This window comes from Carassius carassius, chromosome 2 (assembly GCF_963082965.1).
Source record: "Carassius carassius chromosome 2, fCarCar2.1, whole genome shotgun sequence".
In the NCBI taxonomy this organism is placed as follows: domain Eukaryota; kingdom Metazoa; phylum Chordata; class Actinopteri; order Cypriniformes; family Cyprinidae; genus Carassius; species Carassius carassius.
This window is the reverse complement of record NC_081756.1, coordinates 38,986,299-39,010,487: the sequence shown is the minus strand read 5'-3', so window position 1 is coordinate 39,010,487 and position 24,189 is coordinate 38,986,299. Positions and strand designations below refer to the sequence as shown.

General features: G+C 36.6%; 1 protein-coding gene across 1 annotated transcript in view; it reads left to right on the top strand.

Annotated features, from left to right (window-relative positions):
- The first annotated feature begins 4,153 nt into the window (after positions 1–4,153).
- Positions 4,154–24,189, top strand: part of LOC132109658 (solute carrier family 2, facilitated glucose transporter member 4-like) — a 119,542-nt gene continuing 99,506 nt past the window's right edge. The window contains exons 1-2 of the mRNA XM_059515923.1: positions 4,154–4,427; positions 5,842–5,937. Of these exons, the coding sequence (XP_059371906.1) occupies positions 4,395–4,427; positions 5,842–5,937 (129 nt within the window). The 5' untranslated portion in view covers positions 4,154–4,394. The remainder of the gene's footprint in view (positions 4,428–5,841; positions 5,938–24,189) is intronic.

Genomic DNA, 24,189 nt, shown 5'->3' with positions numbered 1-24,189 from the left:
TGTAACTAATTAACCACTACACATCTGATATATCTTTTTAACGTTGCCACTTTGCCCATTTGTTCAGTAAATAGTGAAATGTATATATCTGTCTGAAGACTCTTGATTTTATGTCTAATCTTGTACATGAACACCATACAATATCATTTTTTTGTTTGCACTGAAAAGAGTACTTTATTAATTACACTTAAAACAACACCGGGGTGTTAAATACCCCAGAGTGTAAAAATATGGAGTGTTACACTTTACACTTGGAGTGTTACACTTTACACTTGGAGTGTATTTTTTCTACACTATAAGGTGCTAGATTAACGCTAAAAATTCAACACCACGAACAGTGTACTTTTAACACTAGACAGATTGGGACCATATATGATCTTTAGTAGTGTTAAAATTGACACTTTAAGTGTTGAATTGACACTCCATTTTTTACTGTGTGTAAATGAAAAAAGTAGTTTCTGTTCCATTCTCTGACATAAGGACATTCTGAGGAGACCAGAGGTTCATTCAGTCTGGTTCTTTTCTTCTAGTTGGGTGGAAGTCAATCCAAAGATCTTGTGATCATGATTACTATCATGGGTTTACATGTGATGGTCATGCTGTGAATCTCTTTGACCATCAATCTTGATTACTTGCCCCAAATTTGACAATCTCTTTTCTGAATTGGAATTGTCAATAATTGTTCTTTTGTTCTAATGCATAAAGCTGTTTAAGCTGCTAGTTAGTGGACTTCCTTCCGACTTGTGGTGCTAGGAATTGATTTACAACATCCTGTTGTCTTGAGCCTTTCTGTGGAATTTTGGCTCCTTATGTTTCAACCATGCTCCCGATCGAATCTTTAATTTGTCTGGTTCGGGTCTGATACCATACAGAAGCATTTGTATAATCTATATAGTTTTCCTTTTCATAGTCTATGTATAAGTAAACATTTATATATAGTATATTCATATTCAAATCTGTAGTTAGTTTGTGTATAGGTACAGTGTTTATGTGTAGCTTTTGTATAGTTTGTTTTTTGTTTTTAGTTTATGCATAGGTTAACATTTATATATAGTATTTAAAGTCAAAATCTGACATTAGGTTAGTTTTTGTATAAGTATAGTATTATGTGAAGCATTCGTGTAGTCTGTATTTTTTTAGCTTATGTATTGGTAAACTTATATATATAGTATATTTATAGTCAATATTTTGTCAGTAGGTTAGTTGTGTAAAGGTTTATACTGTTTTACGTCATCGTTGTATGTCCGTATTTATTTAGCACTGTGGTCCTGTGAGGTATGACATTTCGTTCCACCTGATGTCCACACATGTAGCAGAATGACAATAAAGCTCAACTTGACTTGACTTGAACTCTGCTGCACGGCCATCAGCATGGAAGCATATAGGAACAAACAATTTGTCACATGATTTCCTTTTTAAAGGAAAAAGGCTGGCAGATTTGTCAAGTATGTAAACTCACTGGAAGCAGGACATCACTGTTAGTCCTCACTGAAAGTGTGAGACTGCTCTGTATTTTAACTAATAGCTAGCATACACATCTTTATTCATTCATTCATTCATATTACAGTTTTTCTCAGTTGCTTTGGTACATTTCTCTAATCATTCTTGAGATTTGCAAAACAGTAAGTGCATTTCTCAAAACAACTCGTACAAATAGCAAAACACCATGAATTACCTGCAAAAGCCAATCTCTTGCTCAAAATCCTTAGTTCATCCCTCAAAAATTAATATCTGTGTCAATGAACACTTCAGTGCCATCAGAATGTCAAGTCCTTGTGTCATAGTTTACGGATAAGACAGTCAAATCGCTTAGTGATGTTGTCAATATAACTGATGTATGTTCTGATGTAAACTACTGTATTGAACAGTATGCCATATGCTCATGTATGCCATATATCCATTTGAAAAGTATACATTTACACATTACTGTATGTGGGATATTGACTGAAAGAAACTGGATAGAATATACAGTTACACTTTTACTAGTGGTCTGACCAAAAATAAATAAATAAATCCTTTACAATGTTTTTGTGATATAGAAAAGGAAAAGCAAATATGGGCACAAAGATGAAAATAAGTCAATTTTCAGAATTTGTAACTCTTGTGTTGTCTATACAGTATAAGCTTTCTAACTGAAGATTCATGAGATGAACCTTTGAGCTATTTCAGAGAAATGGTTTATCATTGGTTTATAATCTACATTATCTTCATTAGTGACAAAAATTCTTATAATAATGTGTAAAAATAAAAATAAAAAGTTTGCTTGGCAGTTTTTGACAACTAGATGAACCATTTTGCATTTAATGACTTGTACGATGAACTAAAGACTAGATGTTTTGAGGGGTAAGACTTTTTGCACAGAAAAACTAAATAATACGTTTTGAGCAACATGACATTAGCATTAGCATGACATTAGAAACCGCAGATAAATGTGCGTAATCAATTGCATGAATGTACAAAAGCAATTGCAACTTGTTCAAAAGAATGAGAAACTGGTTTTATGATGTGTATAAATGACTAGATGATGTGGAGGTTGTACAAGTAGTTTTGAGAATTTCATTTCTGTTTTGAAAAATGCACCAAAGTGACTGAGAAAAACTGTAAACCAGAAATCCAATTTTTGAAAATAAGATTGACTTGTTGGCAGGAACACAAACAGCGCTTTCTATTCACACCAAAAAAATAAAAAAAATAAATTGGTTGTTTCAATCCAATTTTGGGTCAAATATGGATTAACCCAACTTTTGGGTTAAAACTTGTATTAAAATATTTAACCCAACAAGTGGATTAATCCATATTTGAAACAACCCAGTGATTTCAAATCCAGATAATTTAAGCAGTTCCCTTCCATGTAGATAAACAAAAGATTTATAATGACTCTTGTATGATAATAATAATAATCCTCTTATTTTTCTTTTGAATGTTAGTAAGCTCTCTGCAGTACTTTCTGCTTTGCTTTGCAATACTTCAATGACAATATAGATGAATCACCTTTTTATTATTATTTTTATTTTAGACATGTTATCACATTTGAAAAAATGCAATTTATATATTTATGAGCTGATGCATGAAAATTAAAGCATCAAATAAAAAATGTTTTTAAATTAGATCTATGATATTAATGCTGTAGCAGACCCTGTGTCCATCTTTAAAGGATCTGGTTTCTCTGGGATCAGTGAGAAAGCCACATATGACACTGACTGGGGCCCTTCAGCTGACAGGTATCAGATTTAACCACTCTTTCTTTGCCAGGAACATCAGAGATCAAGGAGAGAGTTGTTTGATTGGAGCAAGACAAGTGAGGGAGAGAAAGTGGCATGAATTGGAGGCATGTTAAACTAACAGGGGTGTGTGGTGGGTGGTAATTAGGGCTTTTAAATTGAGTAAATTGCATCAGTCATATTGTTTTGTTGTCAGACTCTAACCCCCAGCCTCATTAATTTCAACTCCAAAAAAGACCCTGCACACCTCAAGATATAAGTGGTACAGTCCACAATTGAGTAACACCTGTTTCCTCGGGAGGATTCTTTTCATGTGACATGGGAATGAGTTTGTGTGGAGGGGGTTATAGGCAGAGTTTGTGACCTCTTAGGCATGTGTTCCAAAATAGTAAGGGATTTTTAAGCTATGAAAAGCTTGACAATAGAGACTAGTTCAGTCCAGTCAACCACTCTTGGCCCATGCTGTTGAGTTCTAAACCATCAGGCTTGGCATTTGGACTCTTTTGACCCAACTAATCGTGTGGTAGAAGCTGAACCAACAAAGTGAATCTCTGATCTCAAACCATACATTCAAATAATACTTTCAGCTTGTAAGTGAGGATATACATAATGTCTAACAGTTTGTTCATATTTACCTTTTTAGTAATTAGTCTCAAGTTCTATGCTAAATGTAATCTGCCCACCACTCTTTTTATGTCTATTTAGGTCTGTGCAAATACAAAAGCTTATAAAACTGAAATAAAGCAAACTTCATGCAAGCCATGCTACTGTACCCCTCAAGACAAAAGGTCAAGACAATTTGTGTGTTGATAAACCAACCTTGTAGGACTGGAGCTAATGGAAAGTCCAGTCACTTGTTGCTACACTTTTCATGTAGATCTAAACCCCTCCCCTCTGCCTTGGCCCAAACTTCAAAAATACATGCAGGGGATAGTGTGTGAGCATGTTTCCCCATGCCCTCCTCTTTAAAACCTCATGTGTCACTGAGGAAATTATAGACACTGGAGTAACACTTTAGCCTAGATCCATATTCTATACTTTTTTTTTATCTAGCTCTTGTCTATGCGCATGTTCAAAAGGACAAATTAAATTCACAGATCAGTGCTTTGGAGTAATACTGGTTGGAGTAAACTTCCGAGATAGGACCAAAACTTTGAGTCTCGCACACTCATCATGCCGGCTGGGTTTCAGCAGTTGGGAGGGGAGGTAATGACAATGTAGTATGTTAGATAATATGATCTGTGAAACACTCTAATGACTGTTGAACTTGAATCTTTAAAATATAAACATTTTAAACACAATTTCTAGTTGCTTGCAATTAAAACAAGAATATTTTTATGTTTGCATTAATGGCTACAATTTTATTTGATTTTGAATACCTAAAGTAATATATTATGAGAATGTGTCTGATGAAATATTAGACTCAAATTCAGATGTGCAGCTTCTGTCAGTTCTGGTAAGATGATAAAATTGTTTTGGGATATGGCGATCCAGTCAAGTCAAGTCAAGTCACCTTTATTTATATACCGCTTTAAACAAAATACATTGAGAGTGAGAGTATTAGATGGCAAAGTCAAAGTCAACTTTGCATTTGGAGGAAGTATGTAAATGGTCACATGTTTCAAGGTCAAATCTTTGCTTTTAAATGACCTGGAGGTACTTAGTAAAAGAATTGCAGTCACAAAGTAGACTTTAAATGATAAAGTGTAACTAGCTGAATACCAGTACTTGGTACCGCACTTTGTGGTGTGATGACATTAATCATGACAACGAGAGACCACTAATGGGCAACCAATATTATTATTAATATTGTTATTATTCCAGCATGTTTAAAGACCTAATTTTTAATGTTTAAACCATATATTTGTCATGGTAATGTATTTGCAAAAGTATACACCTCCAGATATAGTAAGCAAGAAAAAGTGTATGAAGTTTTAAAGATATAATTCTATATAATTCTATATTTATAAATTGGGATATATATATATATATATATATATATATATATATATATATATATATATATATATATATATCCCAATTTATAAATATAGAATTACAATATTTGAAGTATAAAATGCATATTTAAAACTATAGACAGATAGGTCTGACAGTCACCGTATTGCTGTAATACAGGTATGACAGTATTGCTGTAATAACTTTTTAAACCTTAGTTAAAGGTTTGGATTAACATTTTTTAACTTTTTTGTAACTTTACATTACAGATTTGTAACTTTCAAAAAAAATAATTTTGTTATTTGATTATATTTGAATAGTTCCATTTGTTCACAATAGTTAATTAAATTAGTTAACATGAACTAAAAATAAAAATACATTTGAAGTATTTATCAATTTACTAACTTTAAAATTAAAAGTTGTCTATTAATATTTAATGGGCCTGAGCTAATGTTGACTACTGTAACAATTGTAATAAATTAATAAATACTGTAACATAAATTGCTCATCGAAAGTTAATATTAGTTAATACATTAATTTACATGAACTAATGGGACCTTACTGTAAAGTATTTTATATTTGAATACCAGTGAGCAGATAAAATATCCCTGTTTCACGAATGTATATTGCAGTTATAAACATTGTACATTTTGCTGTCCTGCAGAGAATAACTGGAACCCTTGCACTGTCAGTGTTCACTGCTGTACTGGGTTCCTTTCAGTTTGGCTACAACATTGGAGTCATCAACGCTCCACAGAAGGTAATATTTCATCTATACTTAAATCAGTTACTCATAAGTATTTTAAACATATTATAAATATATTTTTAAAGCTTTATTAAAAAAAAAAAAACAAAAAAAAAAAACAACAACAACCGGATATTGCGTTGTCTAAATGATTGTAATTGTATTTATGGACAGCTCAAAAGGGAAATGTATATAAATAATTACAATTATTTATAACAGCTGCTTGCAGTATCTGTAGAATAATAAATATTACCATCAACTAATCTGTTCGTACGGCGAACATACAATTATCACGCAACTTGTAAAGGAAAGGCACACAAAGACAAGGGTCATCTATGCAAGAGTTTAACGGAATCCAAGAAGATGATAATCCATGAAGGCAAAGGGAACACACAGCAAAACAACATCAAACAATACTGGACAACATAAGGAACAGAACGGAACAGAACGAGCACTTATACTAACTCAAACAAGGGAGTAATGACTAGATTAACTGAACACAGGCGAAAAGAATGAACTAATCAACACATGAGGGAAAACTAGGTTGGGGAAAACATGAGGGAAGAAAAACTAAAAGTCCATGGTGGTGACAGAACTCATCCAGGAAGGTGTGATCTTGCACCATGACAGGACGGACAAAGGAGGGAGGGGGTTTAGGAGGAGGACGAGGCAGTGGTGAAGGGCACAGAAGCAGGCAGATAACCAGTGTGATGACGATGGAGGGAGGAGCAAACAGAGGTAGGAGCCAGGATGGAGACAGGAGGGCGTTGGAACTGGAAAAGCCAGGCGGGACCCAGACCGCAGTCTTGAAAACAGCTCACAGTGGAGCCAATGGATGGAGGAGCCATGGTAAAGTAAAGGCTGACGATTCCAGGGGGCAAACCAACAGTGGCGGAGCAGGTGGGAGGGAAGCCCAAGGCAGAGACAGAGAGCTAATGAATAAGGGTAATGGGGAGGATCTGGAAGGCCAAGGCAGAGCAGATGGCTCAGTCTGATTTGACCGGTAGAGGCAGAGTCTGGGACTCAGAGGCTGGAGGCGGAGAAAAAGGATCCTCCAGCCATGACACCGAAGGAGATTGGCAGACCCATGGTGAACCCACATCAGAGATGATGGGCTGAGGGTGAGCTGAGGGGTTGACAGTCTGTGGTTTCTGGAATGGTGTTATGCTGCCCACACACACCAGATCACCAGGGCGGCATTAAGACTTCACTGGGCCCCGGTGCTTTGACTTACTGCAGGGCTCCCATCACAATAATGATACATAGTTAGGGCCCGAGAACCGATGGTGTGAGGACCCTCTTGCATCTGCTTTGTTTATTAGGGCCCAAGCACCGATGGTCCGAGGACCCTCTTGTATCTGCTCCGTCTATTATTAGGGCCCGAGCACCGATGGTGCGAGGACCCTATTGGAATTGCTCCGTTTATTATTAGGGCCCGAGCACTGCAGTGTGAAGACACTATTGGAATTGCTCCGTTTATTCTTCTTCTTCTTCTTTGAAATGAATCGCATTTTTGAGGGCCTAAACATGCTCCAAAACACACGAAACTTTGCACACGCATCAGAACTGGCGAAAATTTACATCTGATATAGGTTTCAGAAGTGGGTGTGGCAAAATGGCTCGATAGCGCCACCTGTTATATTTCAACGGAGTGCGCCTCGAGCTGTGTTTCATGTACATTCATACATGAAAGCAACAATAAGTATTTAATAGGCTGGCAACATTCTAGACGCATACTAAAACATGCTAGCATCACTTAGCTAAGGGCTAAAGCATGCTACTAATGCAATGAAAAAGGAAGGTGCTGTAACTCAGGAAAGCAATGTCCAATGTTCCCCAAACTTCACACGTGTGATAGGTGTTTTGTTCTGAACAAACACCCGTGACCAAATTCAGTTATAGTCATAGCGCCACCTGCTGGTAACAGGAAGTGACAAGGTTTACACTGTTATGGACTCCTAGGAACAAATTAAAAAGTGTCAAAAATTGTTAAATAGGCTGGCAACATTCAAGAAGCATACTAAAACATGCTAGCAACAGTTAGCTAAGTGCTAAAGCATGCTACTAATGCAGTGAAAAAGGAAGTTGCAGTAACTCAGGCAAGCCATGTCCGATCTGCCCCAAACTTCACACGTTTGACAAGGGTCCTGTCCTAAATACATCAACATGCCTGTATTCATTTATAGTCATAGTGCCACCTGCTGGCAACATGAAGTGTCATGTTTAACACTTTTATGCACTATTTGTAACACATTAAAATATTCCATTGTGTGCTAATCATGCTAGAAATATTCTCAAACATGCTAGCAACACTTACAATTTGCTAAAGGATGCTATTAATACTATGAAACATGAAGTTGTTGTAACTCATTTATACCCAGCATTCCCAGTCTGACCCAAACTTCACATGTTTTATAAGAGTCCTGTCCTAAACACAACTAAAGGCCAATATTCAACTATAAGTATAGAGCCACCTGCTGGCAACAGGAAATTACTTATTTTATACTAACTTAAACATGAGATGTCTGATCTGCCCGAAACTTTGCATGTTTGGTAAGAGTCCTGGCCTGAAGACATGCCGATATTCAGTAGTAATCATAGCGCCACCTGTTATAATTTAATGGAGTGCGCCTCGAGCTACGTTTCACGTACATGCATGAATATCGGTACACACATGTAGCACACCATTATCTACAAAAAAGTCTCTTGGTACAAAATCCAAAACCCAACAGGAAGTAAGTTATTTTGAATTTCCTGTATGATTTTTGTGCAGTTTTTGCAATTTCCATGCCTCGTACTTTGACGAACTCCTCCTACAGTTTTAATTGGATTGTCTTCAAATTTAGTGAGGGTCATCATAAGACCTTTGTGATGTTAAATTGCGAAGGTTTTGAGTTTTCGTCAAGGGGTGTGTCCCTGGCGGCCTGACAAAGTTTGATGTTTCGCCGTGAAACAGGAAGTTGCTGTAACTCAGGCAAGCAATGTCCGATCTTCCCCAAACTTCGCACGTGTGATTGGTGTTTTGTCCTGAACAAACAGCCATGACCAAATTCAGTTATAGTCATAGCGCCACCTGCTGGTAACAGGAAGTGACAAGGTTAACACTGTTATGGACTCCTAGGAAAATATTATAAAGCATCAACAAGTGTTAAAAAGGCTGGCAACATACTAGATACATACTAATACATGCTAGCAACACTTAGCTAAGTGCTAAAGCATGCTACTAAGGCAGTGAAAAAGGAAGTTGGTATAACTAAGGCAAGCAATGTCAGATCTGCCCCAAACTTCACACGTGTGATAGGTGTTCTGTTCTGAACAAACACCCATGACCAAACTCAGTTATAGTCATAGCGCCACCTGCTGGTAATAGGAAGTGACAAGGTTAACACTGTTATGGACTCCTAGGAACATATTAAAAAGTGTAAACAAGTGATAAATAGGCTGGCAACATACTAGATACATACAAATACATGCTAGCAACACTTAGCTAAGTGCCAAAGCATGCTAATAATGTAGTGAAAAAGGAAGTTGTTGTAACTCAGGCAAGCAATGTCCGATCTTCCCCAAACTTCACACGTGTGATAGGTGTTCTGTCTTGAACAAACACCCATGACCAAATTCAGTTGTAGTCATAGCGCCACCTGCTGATAACAGGAAGTGACATGGTTAACACTTTTACAGACTCCTAGGAACATATTAAAAAGTGTAAACAAGTGTTAAATAGGCTGGCAACATACTAGATACATACTAATACATGTTAGCAACACTTAGCTAAGTGCTAAAGCAAAGGACAAGAGTCCTGTACTCAACACATCAACATGCCAGTACTCTGTTATAGTCATAGCGCCATCTACTGGCAACAGGAAGTGTTATGTGTAACACTGTTATGGACTTTTAGCATGTGTAACAATGTTATGGAGTCCTAGCAACATATTAAAAAGTGCCAGCAAGTGTTAAATACACTGGCAGCATGCTAGAAACATACTGAAACATGTTAGCAACACTTAGCTAAATGCTAAAGCATCATATTACGGCAGTGAATTAGGAAGTTACTGTAATTCAGGCATACAGTGTCCAATATGCCCCAAATTGAACAAGTTTGATGAGAGTCCTGCCCTGAACACATAAATATGCCCGTATTCGATTCTAGTCATAGCGCCACCTAATGGCAACAGGAAGTGGCATGTCTAATACTGTTATGGACTCCTTACAAAATAATAAAAAGCAACAATAAGTATTTAATAGGCTGGCAACATTCTAGAAGCATACTAAAACATGCTAGCATCACTTAGCTAAGTGTTAAAGCATGCTAATAATGTAGTGAAACAGGAAGTTGCTGTAACTCAGGCAAGCAATGTCCAATCTTCCCCAAACTTCACACGTGTGATATGTGTTCTGTTCTGAACAAACACCCTTGACCAAATTCAGTTATAGTCATAGCGCCACCTGCTGGTAACAGGAAGTGACAAGGTTAACACTGTTATGGACTCCTAGGAACAAATTAATAATCATCAACAAGTGTTAAATAGGCTGGCAACATACTAGATACATACTAATACATGCTAGCAACACTTAGCTAAGTGCTAAAGCATTCTACCAAGGCAGTGAAAAAGGAAGTTGCTGTAACTAAGGCAAGCAATGTCCGATCTTCCCCAATCTTCACACGTGTGATAGGTGTTCTGTCCTGAACAAACACCCATGACCAAATTCAGTTATAGTCATAGCGCCACCTGCTGGTAACAGGAAGTGACAAGGTTAACACTTTTATGGACTCCTAGGAACAAATTAAAACGTGTCAAAAAGAGTTAACTAGGCTGGCAAAATTCTAGAAACATAACAAAACATGCTATCAACATTTAGCTAAGTGTCAAAGCATGCAACTGATGCATTGAATAAGGAAGTTGCTGTAACTCAGGCTAGCAATGTCCGATCTGCCCCAAACTCAGGACATTTGACAAGAGTCCTGTACTGAACACATCAAAATGCCTGTACTCCGTTATAGTCATAGCACCATCTACTGGCAACAGGAAGTGTCATGTGTAACACTGTTATGGACTCCTACCATGTGTAACAATGTTATGGAGTCCTAGCAACATATTAAAAAGTGCCAGCATGTAATAAATACACTGGCAGCATGCTAGAAACATACTGAAACATGTTAGCACACTTAGCTAAATGCTAAAGCATCATATTACTGCAGTTAATTAGGAAGTTAGTGTAATTCAGGCATTCAGTGTCCAATATGCCCCAAAATTGAACAAGTTTGATAAGAGTCCTGTCCTGAACACATCAACATGCCCGTATTCGATGATAGTGCCACCTGTTGGCAACAGGAAGGGGCATTTTTAAAACTGTTATGGACTCCTTGCAAAATAATAAAAAGCATCAAGAAGTGTTAAATAGGCTGGCAACCTTATAGAAGCATACTAAAACATGCTAGCAACACTTAGCTAAGTGCTAAAGCAAGCTACTAATGCAGTGAAAAAGGAAGATGCTGTGACTCAGGCAAGCAATGTCCGATCTGCCCCAAACTTCACACGTTTGACAAAGGTCCTGTCCTAAATAAATCAGCATGCCCATATTCGGTTACAGTCATAGCGCCACCTGCTGGCAACAGGAAATTTGGGTTTTAACACTTTTATGCACTATTTGCAACACAGTAAAATATGCCATTGTGTGCTAATCATGCTATACATATTTTCAAACATTCTAGCAACACTTAGTATGTGCAAAATTATGCTAATAATACTATAAAAAGGAAGTGTTTGTAACTCATGCATACAATTCCCAATCTGACCCAAACATCACATGTTTTTTAAGATTACTGGCCTGAACACAACTAAAGGCCAATATTCAATTATAAGTATAGCGCCGCCTGCTGGCAACAGGAAATTACTTATTTTATACTAACTTAAACATGACTTGTCTGATCTGCCAGAAACTTTGCATGTTTGGTAAGAGTCCTGGCCTGAAGACATTTACATGTCGATATTCAGTTATAATCATAGCGCCACCTGTTGGCAGCAGGAAATGTGGCACAAATATTTACTATTTTATATGCATATGGCCCAATGTTAACTGCTCCTCCTATGGGCACCGGGTGGTGTTGAGCCCGAGTGCGAGGGCCCTTTCATCGCTGCTTGCAGCTTTAATTAGGGCTCAAGCCTGGAGGGCAAGAGCCCTATTGTTTTCCTTAGGATTATTTTTTATTATTATTATTATTATTAGGGCTCAAACCCAAAGGGCGAGAGCCCTATTGTTTTCCTTAGGATTATTTTTTATTATTATTCTTATTATTCTTCTTCTTATTATTATTATTATTTTCCAACGTCTCGGTGGCTTTTGGGGCCCTTAACATGCTTAAAAAGTCTTGAAAATTGGCAGACACATTGGAACCTTCGGCCATTAGGGCCGGGCAAAGACTGATACACGGGCGTGGCACAGGGGCTCTAGATTTATAGCTCACACATACTTGCACATATTCATATGAAACTCAGTACACATATAGATCTCATCGTGCCGAACAACTTTCGTATTGCATGTCATAGGCTCCGCCCAACAGGAAGTCAGCTATTTAGAGTTATGTAAAAAGCGCATGCTCTGGAATTTGAAATGATATCTCGAACGGTTTGCTCGTGGCGAGGCGTTGAAATTATGGCGAGAAATGAGAAACAGGACCGGTCTAATAGCATCCACATACATTTCCTGATTTTAATCAAACTTCATCAGATTATTCGTTGTATGATGTCGATTGCATATATGTGACTATTAGGAGTCAAAGTTATAGCGCCACCAACTGGCAGCAGGAAGTGTGTCATTTTCAAAATGTTTTGAATTCAGCATCTTATTTTTACTCAATTTGCTTCAAACTTCATCAGAATAATGTTAAAACACAGCCGATATAAATCTGCTAGGGGGACATTGATATCTAAAAAATATTGTTGCCGTGGCAACATGTCAAACTGGAATACTTCTCAGATGATTTTGAGGCATATAACATGCTTAGAATTTCATCAAACTCAGAACACATATCAGTATTAATGATAACTAGACACTGGCAAAAGTTCATAAGAGGGCGTGGAAGAGGCACTCTATAGCGCCACCTTTTGTCAAAAGTGGGGGGGTTACTTTTAGCTACAGACCCCAAACTCGGTACATAAATTGTTCTTATCAAGACGGACAACTTTCTAATTCACAGTCATCAGCTACGACCAACAGGAAGTCGGCTATTTTGATTTGAATTTGGATTTTGTTTTTACATTTAGCTGTGAATTAATGCATACTGCTCAGAGGAGAGTAACACTATACACACCAAACTTGTCTACATGATGCAAAAATATTGAGGAACTTAAATTGCGAATGGATTTTGGATAGCTTGAATGGTTTTGTCGTGGTGATTTTTTTAAATGACCGTAAAAAATGAATCATTAATTGTATTGTATTTTTAAATTCCAAACACGTCAAATATTTTTTTCATACAGATGTAAAAGTCATTCTGAGGAAATATGCATAGTTTCATGACTTTACAACACTGTATGGATAACAGAAATTTAAAAAACTATCAGACATCTCATCTCACTCTGTCCCTCTGTTTGAGTATATGTGCTTAGACTTCCATTGTCTGAGAGAAATAGCGCCCCTACAGGTGCAATTCCCGGACTAAAAAAGGGAGGAGACTCTCCTTTAGTTTCTCTTTTAAATCGGTTAAAAATACAAATAAATACTTAGATTTAATTCACACTGACAAGCTTAACCAACATATCTGTTTATTACCGGCTCAGGGCTCATTAATAATTGATGTGTGGTCAGTGATACGTGAGAAAGACGAGAGATGAATCACCCGCTCTGAGCAAGAGCGTGTGGAATGACGAGCTCAGAAAAAAACGAGTTTATTCTTGTTTTATAGCTATTAAAAATAAAATATTACAGCGATATCACACAATTCACCAATTAGAACACACCAAGAGCTAAATTCAGATGTTTTTGAACTGTTTGTGTGAAAACGAAATATTTGTGGCTGCCTAAAATCATCGCCTCCGATCAGCGCGTACAGTGTCACGAGTTCAAAACTAACGAATTTATTCTTGTTTAAGAGCTTTTTAAAATAAAATATTACCACAAATGCACACAATACACCCATTATAACACAACAAGAGCTAAATGCAGGTGTTTGTGACCCGTTAAGGTGTGAAAGACTATTTGAAACCGCGACGGGCAGAATAACATATATCTCTCGAGCTGCAGGATTCTGCCTTTCGTCGTACGAACGAACACATCACGGACAAGATTATTTCAAAATACATAATAGCTTGGCGAATATAAACGAAAACAGCCACGTGAACATAAACCGTTGAGAAATAAATCTGAAGTGGATCTACTGGATTTGAATATTAAAGTGACCGCATTTACCAGCTGCTTCTGTCTTCAATTTTATTCTTTATAAAAAAAAAGGAAACTCATTCGTCTTGGCTGCTTTTTTATGTGTGTACGTATTTATTTATTTATTTATTTATTTTGCTCTAACAAGAATTAATCTATATTTAATTAAATCAAGTACATTTTATTTTACATTTGATTTGTCCATTTCTGCATCTAAACGCCTAAAAACCTAAAACATGCTCTATTATACTATTGTTAGCAATTCCTTTATCGTCCAATTTATCTGGTGTACACACTTTTATTTTCATAATAAACTTGTTTGTTAGATTATAGACAGTTACAAAGGTCTATAATAAATAATAACGGGTTTTATTCAAGCTGTTTAGAATGATTGAAGTAGGCTAATTTTTTGAAATGTAAATCCAAAAAAAATAAAAAATAAAAAATAAATAAATAAAAAACATTGGAAAACAATAACTGTTGTACTTTTTTATACATTTTGTATAATTTCATAGTTTATGCATTATAATTATAAAAACAAAAATAAATTTAGCCACTCACATAGAAATATCTTAGGCCTTATCCTTTTCTGACAGTTTAGGGATTTTTTAAAATCCTAAAAAACCTCATTTGTGCTGCAAATAATAATTTCAAACTCATTTGATACTGAACTCTGGCACCCTGTGACATGACATGTATCTGAATTGTCATAATCTCATGGATGTAACAGTAAATCTGTTCAGCTCACAGATCAAGCCTAAGCTGTAATGCAAGCGGAACTTTCACAAATGCTTATAAGTCATTAAAGGATTTTATAACACTGTAAAATAATGTCTAATTTGTTAACATTAGCAAATGCATTGATAACACTTCATAATAACTGCACTCATTAGTAAATAGTCAGTTCATGCTTTATAAAGCCTTGTGCCAATATTAATAGTCAGTAGTAAGCAGTTTATAAATACAGCTATAAATAGCTTGTTCTTGGTTTATAAGCACATTTATTAAAAAGGAGAGTAAAGGGTCCGTTATCTTCCTATGAAAAATAAAAAAATAAAAATAAACAAACAACAACACAGATTGATACAGAACTCAGAAATTTTATTGTGGATTTATGATAAAATCAGCCTGTAAATGAATTCATACTCCTCCAAGAAGACACAAGTAGTTCACACCAAACTTTTTCAACATGATGCCAATATACTGAAGATGTTAAATTGCGAATGGGTTTAGGATACCTTAAATGGTGTGGCCATAGTGATTTATTAAAGTAACATAAAACAATACAATAGTTATTTTACTATATCTTTAAAATTTTTCATTCTAACTCTTCATATTTTTTTATATACGTAGAAGTCTTCATTTGAAGGAAGCACAGTAAGTTTCATAGCTTTATCATGTTCAGAATAATGTTAAAACACAGCCGATATAAATCTGCTGGGGGGATATCGATATCTTAAAATATTGTTGCCGTGGCAACATGTCAATCTGGAATAATTTTCGGGTGATTTTGAGGCATATAACATACTTAGAATTTCACGAAATTCAGAACACATATCAGTATTAGTGACAGCTAGACAATGGCAAAAGCTTTTAAAAGGGCGTAAAGGAGGCACTCTATAGCAACACCTTTTGTCAAAAGTGGGGGTGTTAGTTTTAGCTACAGACACCAAACTCAGTACATATATTGGTCTTATCAAGACGGACAACTTTATAATTTACAGTCATCAGCTACGATCAACAGGAAGTTGGCTATTTTTAATTGAATATGGATTTTTGGGAAAATTCTGCTGTGAGTTAATGCATAGTGCTCAGAGGAGAAGTACACTTGACACACCAAACTTTGTCTACATGTTGAAAAAACATTGAGGAACTTAAATTGTGAATGGGTTTTGGATAGCTTGAATGGTTTTGGCGTGGTGATTTTTTGAAATGACCGTAAAAAGGGAATGATTAATTGTATTGTATTTTTAAATTGCAGCTTCCAAACACGTCAAAGAATTTTTTCATACAAATGAAAAAGTAATTCTGAGGAAATATGCATAGTTTCATGACTTTACAACACTGTATGGATAACAGAAAATTAAAAAACTGTCAGACATCTCATCTCACTTTGTCCCTCTGTTTGAGTATATGTGCTTAGACTTACATTGTCTGAGAGAAATAGCGCACCTACAGGTGCAATTCCCGGACTAAAAAGGGAGGAGACTCTCTTTTAGTTTCACTTCTAAATCGGTTAAAATACAAATAAATACTTAGATTTAATTCACACTGACAAGCTAAACCAACATATATGATTATTACCGGGTCAGGGCTCATTAATAATTGATGTGTGGTCAGTGATACGTGAGAAAGACGAGAGATGAATCACCGCTCTGAGCAAGAGCGTGTGGAATGAGGAGCTCAGAAAAAACGAGTTTATTCTTGTTTTATAGCTTTTAAAAATAAATTATTAAAGCGATATCACACAATTCACCAATTAGAACACACCAAGAGCTAAATTCAGATGTTTTTGAACTGTTTGTGTGAAAATGAAATATTTGCGGCTGCCTATCTGAAATCACCGCTCCGATCAGCGCGTAGGCCTACAGTGTCACGATGTCAAACAAACGAATTTATTCTTAATAAAATATTACCACAAATGCACACAATACACCCATTATAACACAACAAAAGCTAAATGCAGGTGTTTGTAACCCGTTTAAGTGTGAAAGACTATTTGAAAGCGCGACTGGCAGAATCTCTCGAGCTGCAGGATTCTACCTTTCGTCGTACGAACGAACACATCACGGACAAGATTATTTCAAAATACATAATAGCTTGGCGAATATAAACGAAAACAGCCACATGAACATAAACTGTTGAGAAATAAATCTGAAGTGGATCTACTGGATTTGAATATTAAGTGACCGCATTTACCAGCTTCTGTCTTCAATTTTAATCTATATATATAAAAAAGGAAACTCATTCGTCTTGGCTGCTTTTTTTTATGTGTGTACGTATTTATTTATTTACTTTTTTATACATTTTGTATAATTTCATAGTTTATGTGTTATAATTATAAAAACAAAAATAAATTTAGCCACTCACATAGAAATATCTTAGGCCTTATCCTTTTCTGACAGTTTTAGGGATTTTTAAAAATCCTAAAAAACCTTATTTGTGCTGCAAATAATAATTTCAAACTAATTTGATACTGACCTATGACATCTTGTGACATGATAGTTATTTGAATTAACATAATCTCATGGATGTAACAGTAAATCTGTTCAGCTCACAGATGAAGACTAAGCTGTAATGCAAGCAGAACTTTCACAATTGCTTATAGGTCAATAAAATCATTACAAAACATTTATAAATCATTTAAGGATTTGATAACACTGTAAAATAATGTCTAATTTGTTAACATTAGTAAATGCATTGGTAACACTTTATAATAACTGCACTCATTAGTAAATAGTCAGTTTATGCTTTATAAAGCCTTGTCTTAACATTAATAGTCAATACTAAGCAGTTTATAAATACAGCTATAAATAGCTTGTTCTTGGTTTATAAGCACATTTATTACAAAGGAAACTAAAGGGTCAGTTATCTTCCTAAGAAAAATTAAAATAAACAAACAACAACACAGATTGATACAGAACTCAGAAATATTTATTTCAATATGCAATAAAAGTAAACTGTACACTTGAATTTTATATATATATATATATATATATATATATATATATATATATATATATACACTTGATAAAAAAAATGAAATATAAACGTATGCAATTATATATATATAACCTAAGCACCTAAGCAAGAACTGTGTTTTGCAGTGTTGGTAACTGGGAAGCACAGTTTTTGAGCGCATGGCAGATTAGCCCGTAAGGTGGATTCTAGTTGTATGTGGTCCATAAGGTATGGCTTTGTGTGTACATGTGAACAAGGAGAGGCCACAAGAAGTTTGAGATCATGTTTAATGGAGCTCAAGTAATAAAGAAAGACATTTGTTATGCATCTACATCTGTCTACATGGACTCTGTTTGTACGTGTTCTACACTTGCTTAATCGTATTATCAACAGCAACGGCATTGGAAAGCTATATATATATATATATATATATATATATATATGAAATATAAACATGCGCAATTATACAAAAATCACTTTTTAAAAACTACAACAAACAAATTGTTTGGACTACAACAAGCATTTTCCGGGGTTTGTGATATCACAAATATTGACGAATGGGATGTGAATTGGTTGAGCTGCACTAGAGAAGGCAACGAGTGTGATATATACGTAGTTGACCATGAAGACTGGAAGAGAAAAAAATAACTCCTTATATTCAGGTGTGCAGAATTATTAGGCACTTTTTCCTTTACTGATAAAATGAGCCAAAAAAGACATTTCACTCAGACTGAAAAAAACAAAATTATTGGATCCTCATGAGAAATATTCAAAATTAGATCACTACAGTAATTGCAAAGTAAAGACATGACCACTGGACAGCAAAATGCTTACTGGGTCAGAAGGGTCAGAAAAAAAAACAGGTGGAGAAGAACAGAAACACGTAAACTGCAAAATAATTAAGAATAAAAGTGAAGAATTAGGTGTGACACTATCAGGGAGCATTTAGTCTACAGTGCCACCATTTTCCAGAACTGCAACTTTCCTGGAGTCTCAGAATTACAATGTGTCAGGTTCTGAGAGACGTAAAAGATCGCAAAAAATGACTTAATTAGAATAGCATGAAGTATTGTGGAATATTATTTATTAAGACCTTATATGTAGGCTTTATGAACAGATAGGTTTTGAGTGATTCTTGAAGGACTAGCATCACCTCCTCTTGTACGATGGTTTGAGGAATATATCTTCCAGATAGTACCACCACTCCCTATATGCAGAGTACGCAGTCTTCGTAGGGCACCAACTCCCAGAGGGGGCACCATCCCAGTTACTCAAAAACATGCTCCATTCTCCCATCCGCGCTCACGACCGCTCGCAGCTCATGTTTGCGGCTCAATGTTCGTAATTGATGGATGGACATCTATGCCCGGGTAAAGGACATCAGCAATCCGGCACAGAGAAAAGAAAACTAAAGAAAGTAAAAAAAAAAAAACAGGCATACAGTTGGCTTGACATTGGACATTCAGAGTCTCAAATTTAGGGACCGTCTCTAAAGTTACATGTGATATTGTTATAAACTTTTCTAACGTCAGTAGCATTTGAAGAAAATGACTTAAAGTCATACAAACAACTGTAATTGTTCATCTAGGTGACAGCTATAATGCACAATTAAATTGAATGTTTGATGTTTATTAAAACAAACTATAAGATATATGTAAATTATGCTACTTTTTCATATGGGCTCAAACGCAAATTTGAAGCTCAAAGGCATTTGAGGAGAAAGACTTGCAGTCATAAAACAATTGTAATGTTTTAATTTAGGTGTCATGCACACCTTATAAATGTTTTATATATATTAAAATAAAGTGTTACTAAAGTTATATATATTGTTCTGTGTATGTGATTTCAAAGTCTAGATGGGTTGGATTAACCCTTTAACTGCCGTAACCCTTGAAACTTGATTGCCAGAGGGTTACTGTAAATGCTTATGCCCGCTGGGCACAGTTTTCCCGACGCCACCGGGGTCGAATCACTGCTTGCAGCTATATTTATTATTATTATTATTATTCCGCTCCCCAATGAATCGCATTTTTGAAGGTTTTAAACATACTCAAAAAGTCACAAAATTTTGCACATGCCTCCGAACTGGCAAAAATATACGTCTGATATGGGTTTCAGAAGTGGGCATGGCAAAATGGCTCGACAGCGGCACCTATACACGTTCAGCGGTGTGTGCCTCGAGCTACATTTCACGTACATGTATGAAAATCGGTACACACATGTAACACATCAATACCTACAAAAAAGACTCTTGGACTAAAATTCTAAACCCAACAGGAAGTCAGTTATTTTTTATTTTATGAGCAAATTTTGTGTAATTTTTGCCATTTCCATGCGTTGTATTTTAACGAACTCCTCCTAGCGATTTATTCAGATCAACAAAAAATTTGGTATGCCTGATCTAAAGGCCTTTGCGATGTTAAATTGCGAAGATCTTGAGTTTTCATCGAAGGGCGTGTCCGTGGCAACCTGACGAATTTCGATGATTCGCCATAAAAAATGAAGTAGCTATAACTCAGACATACAATGTCCAATCTGCCCCAAACTTCACATGGTTGATAAGACCTAAATAGATTGACATGCCCATATTCAGTTATAGTCATAGCGCCACCTATTGGCAACAGGAAGTTACATATTTTACACTGCGACAAACTACTCCTAGAAATTTTATGACATCAATGTCTTTTTTGTGGTCATTCTAATTTAAAGGCCTGTGCCATGTTCAGTTTTGAAGATCTTCAGTTTTCGTTAAAAGGCGTGTCCATGGCACCGTGACGAAGTTCGATGTCTCGCCATAGGAATAAAAGATGTTCTAACTCAGGCATAAAATGTCCGATCTTCCCCAAACTTCACATGTGTGATAAGAGTCCTGGCCTGAACAGATCTGAAGGCCAATATTTTTTTTGGGTTTGGCAAAATGGCTCGATAGCGCCACCTATACACTTTCAACGGAGTGCGCCTCGAGCTATGTTTCACGTACATGTACAAAAATCGGTACACACATTTAACACATCAATACCTACGAAAAAGTCTGTTGGTACGAAATCCGAATCCCAACAGGAAGTCGGTTATTTAGAATTTTCTCTGCAAAATTGGTGTTGTTTTTGCCATTTTCAGGGGTTGTACTTTAACGAACTCCTCTTAGAGATTTATTCAGATCAACACCAAACTCGGTCAGTGTAATCTAAAGGCCTTTGCGATGTTAAATTGTGAAGATCTTGAGGTTTCGTTAAAGGGCGTGTCCATGGCGGTCTGACAAATTTCGATGTTTCGCCATGAAAAAGGAAGTTGCTGTAACTCAGACATACAATGTCCAATCTGCCCCAAACTTCACATGTTAGATAAGACTTCTGCCCTTAACAGATCTACATGCCCATATTCAGTTATAGTCATAGTGCCACCTGCTGGCAACAGGAAGAGACATGTTTTACGCTGCGACAAACTACTCCAAGAAATCTTTTGACATTAATGTATTTTTTTGTGGTCAGTCTAATCTAAAGGCCTGTGCAATGTTAAATTGCGGAGATCTTCAGTTTTTGTTAAAGGGCGTGTCCATGGCGCCATGACAAAATTTGATGTCTCGCCACAGCAAGAGAAGTTGTTGTAACTCAGGCATAAAATGTTCGATCTTCCCCAGACTCCGCATGTTCGATAAGAGTCCTGGCCTGAACACATCTGAAGGCCAATTTTCCACTATAATGATAGCGCCACCTGCTGGCAACAGAAAGATTGGCACATATATGGAATAAACATTGATATATTCCACTTATATTTATGAGTTTAAATGCATATTTCTCACCGTTCACCTATTTACTAAAGCCACTCGCTGCCGGTGAGCCCGGGTGCGAGGGCCCGTTCATCGCTGCTTGCAGCTTTAATTAGGGCCCGAGCACCGAGGTGCGAGGACCCTCTTGTATCTGCTTTGTTTATTATTATTATTATTATTATTATTATTATTCTCCCGAATGAATTGCATTTTTGAGGGCTTAAACATGCTCAAAAAGTCATGAAACTTTGCACACGCGTCAAACCTGGTGAAAATTTTCGTCTGATATAGGATTCAGAAGAGGTTGTGACAAAATGGCTCGACAGCGCCACCTATACTAAGAAAATCAACAGCCTTCCAGCTGTGTTTCACGTACATGCACCAAAATTGGCACACATATGTAACACACCAATACCTACAAAAAAGACTCTTGGAGCAAAATTCTAAACCCAACAGGAAGTCGGTTATTTTTAATATTATGAGCAAATTTTGTGTAATTTTGGTCATTTCCATGTGTTGTATTTTAACGAACTCCTCCTAGAGATTCATTCAGATCAACACCAAAGTTGGTATGCCTAATCTAAAGGCCTTTGCGATGTTAAATTGCGAAAGGACTTGAGGTTTCGTTAAAGGGCGTGTCCATGGCGGCCTGACAAATTTCAATGTTTCGCCATGAAAAAGGAAGTTGCTGTAACTCAGACATACAATGTCCAATCTGCCCCAAACTTCACATGTTGGATAAGACTCTTGACCTGAACAGATCTACATGCCAATATTCAGTTATAGTCATAGCGCCACCTATTGGCAACAGGAAGGGAAATATTTTACACTGCGACAAACTACTCCCAGAAATTTTATGTCTTCAATGTTATTTTTGTGGTCAGTCTAATCTAAAGAACTGTGTGATGTTTAGTTGAGAAGATCTTGAGTTTTTGTTAAAAGGTGTGTCCATGGTGCCGTGACGAAGTTCGATGTGTCGCCATGGGAATAAAAGATGTTATAACTCAGGCATAAAATGTCCGATCTTGCCCAAACTTCACATGTGTGATAAGGGTCCTGGCCTGAACAGATCTGAAGGCCAATATTCCATTGGGTGTGGCAAAATGGCTCGATAGCGCCACCTATACACTTTCAACTGAGTGCATATACACTTTCAATGGAGTGCACCTCGAGCTATGTTTCACGTACATGTACAAAAATCGGTACACACATGTACCACACCAATATCTACAAAAAAGTCTCCTGGTACGAAATCCGAATCCCAACAGGAAGTCGGTTATTTAGAATTGTCTCTGCAAAATTGGCGTTGTTTTTGCCATTTTCAGGGTTTGTACTTTAACAAACTCCTCCTAGAGATTTATTCAGATCAACATCAAACTTGGCCAGTTAAATCTAAAGGCCTTTGCGATGTTAAATTGCGAAGATCTTGAGGTTTCGTTAAAGTGTGTGTCCATGGCGGCCAGACAAATTTCGATGTTTCGCCATGAAAAAGGAAGTTGTTGTAACTTAGACATACAATGTCCAATCTGCCCCAAACTTCACATGTTGGATAAGACTTTTGACCTGAACAGATCTAAATGCCAATATTCAGTTATAGCCATAGCGCCACCTGCTGGCAACAGGAAGTGACATGTTTTACGTTGTAACAAACTACTCCTAGAAATTTAATGACATCAACATTTTATTTTGGTCAGTCTAATCTAAAGGTCTTTGCAATGTTAAATTGTGGAGATCTTGAATTTTTGTTTAAGGGCGTGTCCATGGCGCTGTGACAACATTTGATGTCTCGCCACAGCAAGAGAAGTTGTTGTAACTCAGGCATAAAATGTTCAATCTTGCCCAAACTTCACATGATTGATAAGAGTCCTGGCCTGAACACATCTGAAGGCCAATATTCCATTATAATGATAGCGCCACCTGCTGGTAACATGAAGATTGGCACATATTAATGACTTTGACATATTGCAATTATGTTTATGACATGAAATGCATATTTCTCACCGTTCATCTTTTTACTAAATCAACTCGCTGGCGGTGAGCCCGGGTGCGAGGGCCCGCTCATCGGTGCTTGCCGCTTTAATTATTATTATTATTATTATTATTTTCCAACGTCTTGGGGGCATTTGGGGCCCTTAACATGCTTAAAAAGTCTTGAAAATTGGCACACACATTGGAACCTGCGGCCATTAGGGCCGGGCAGAGACTGATACACGGGCGTGGCACAGGGGCTCTACAGCGCCCCCTGGAATACTGAGGGCCATATATCATACATACTTGCACGTAGACACATGTAGACACACAATTCACCAATTAGAACACACCAAGAGCTAAATTCAGATGTTTTTGAACCGTTTGTGTGAAAATGAAATATTTGCGGCTGCCTATCTGAAATCACTGCCTCCAATCAGCGCGTACAGTTTCATGTGCTCAAAACAAACGAA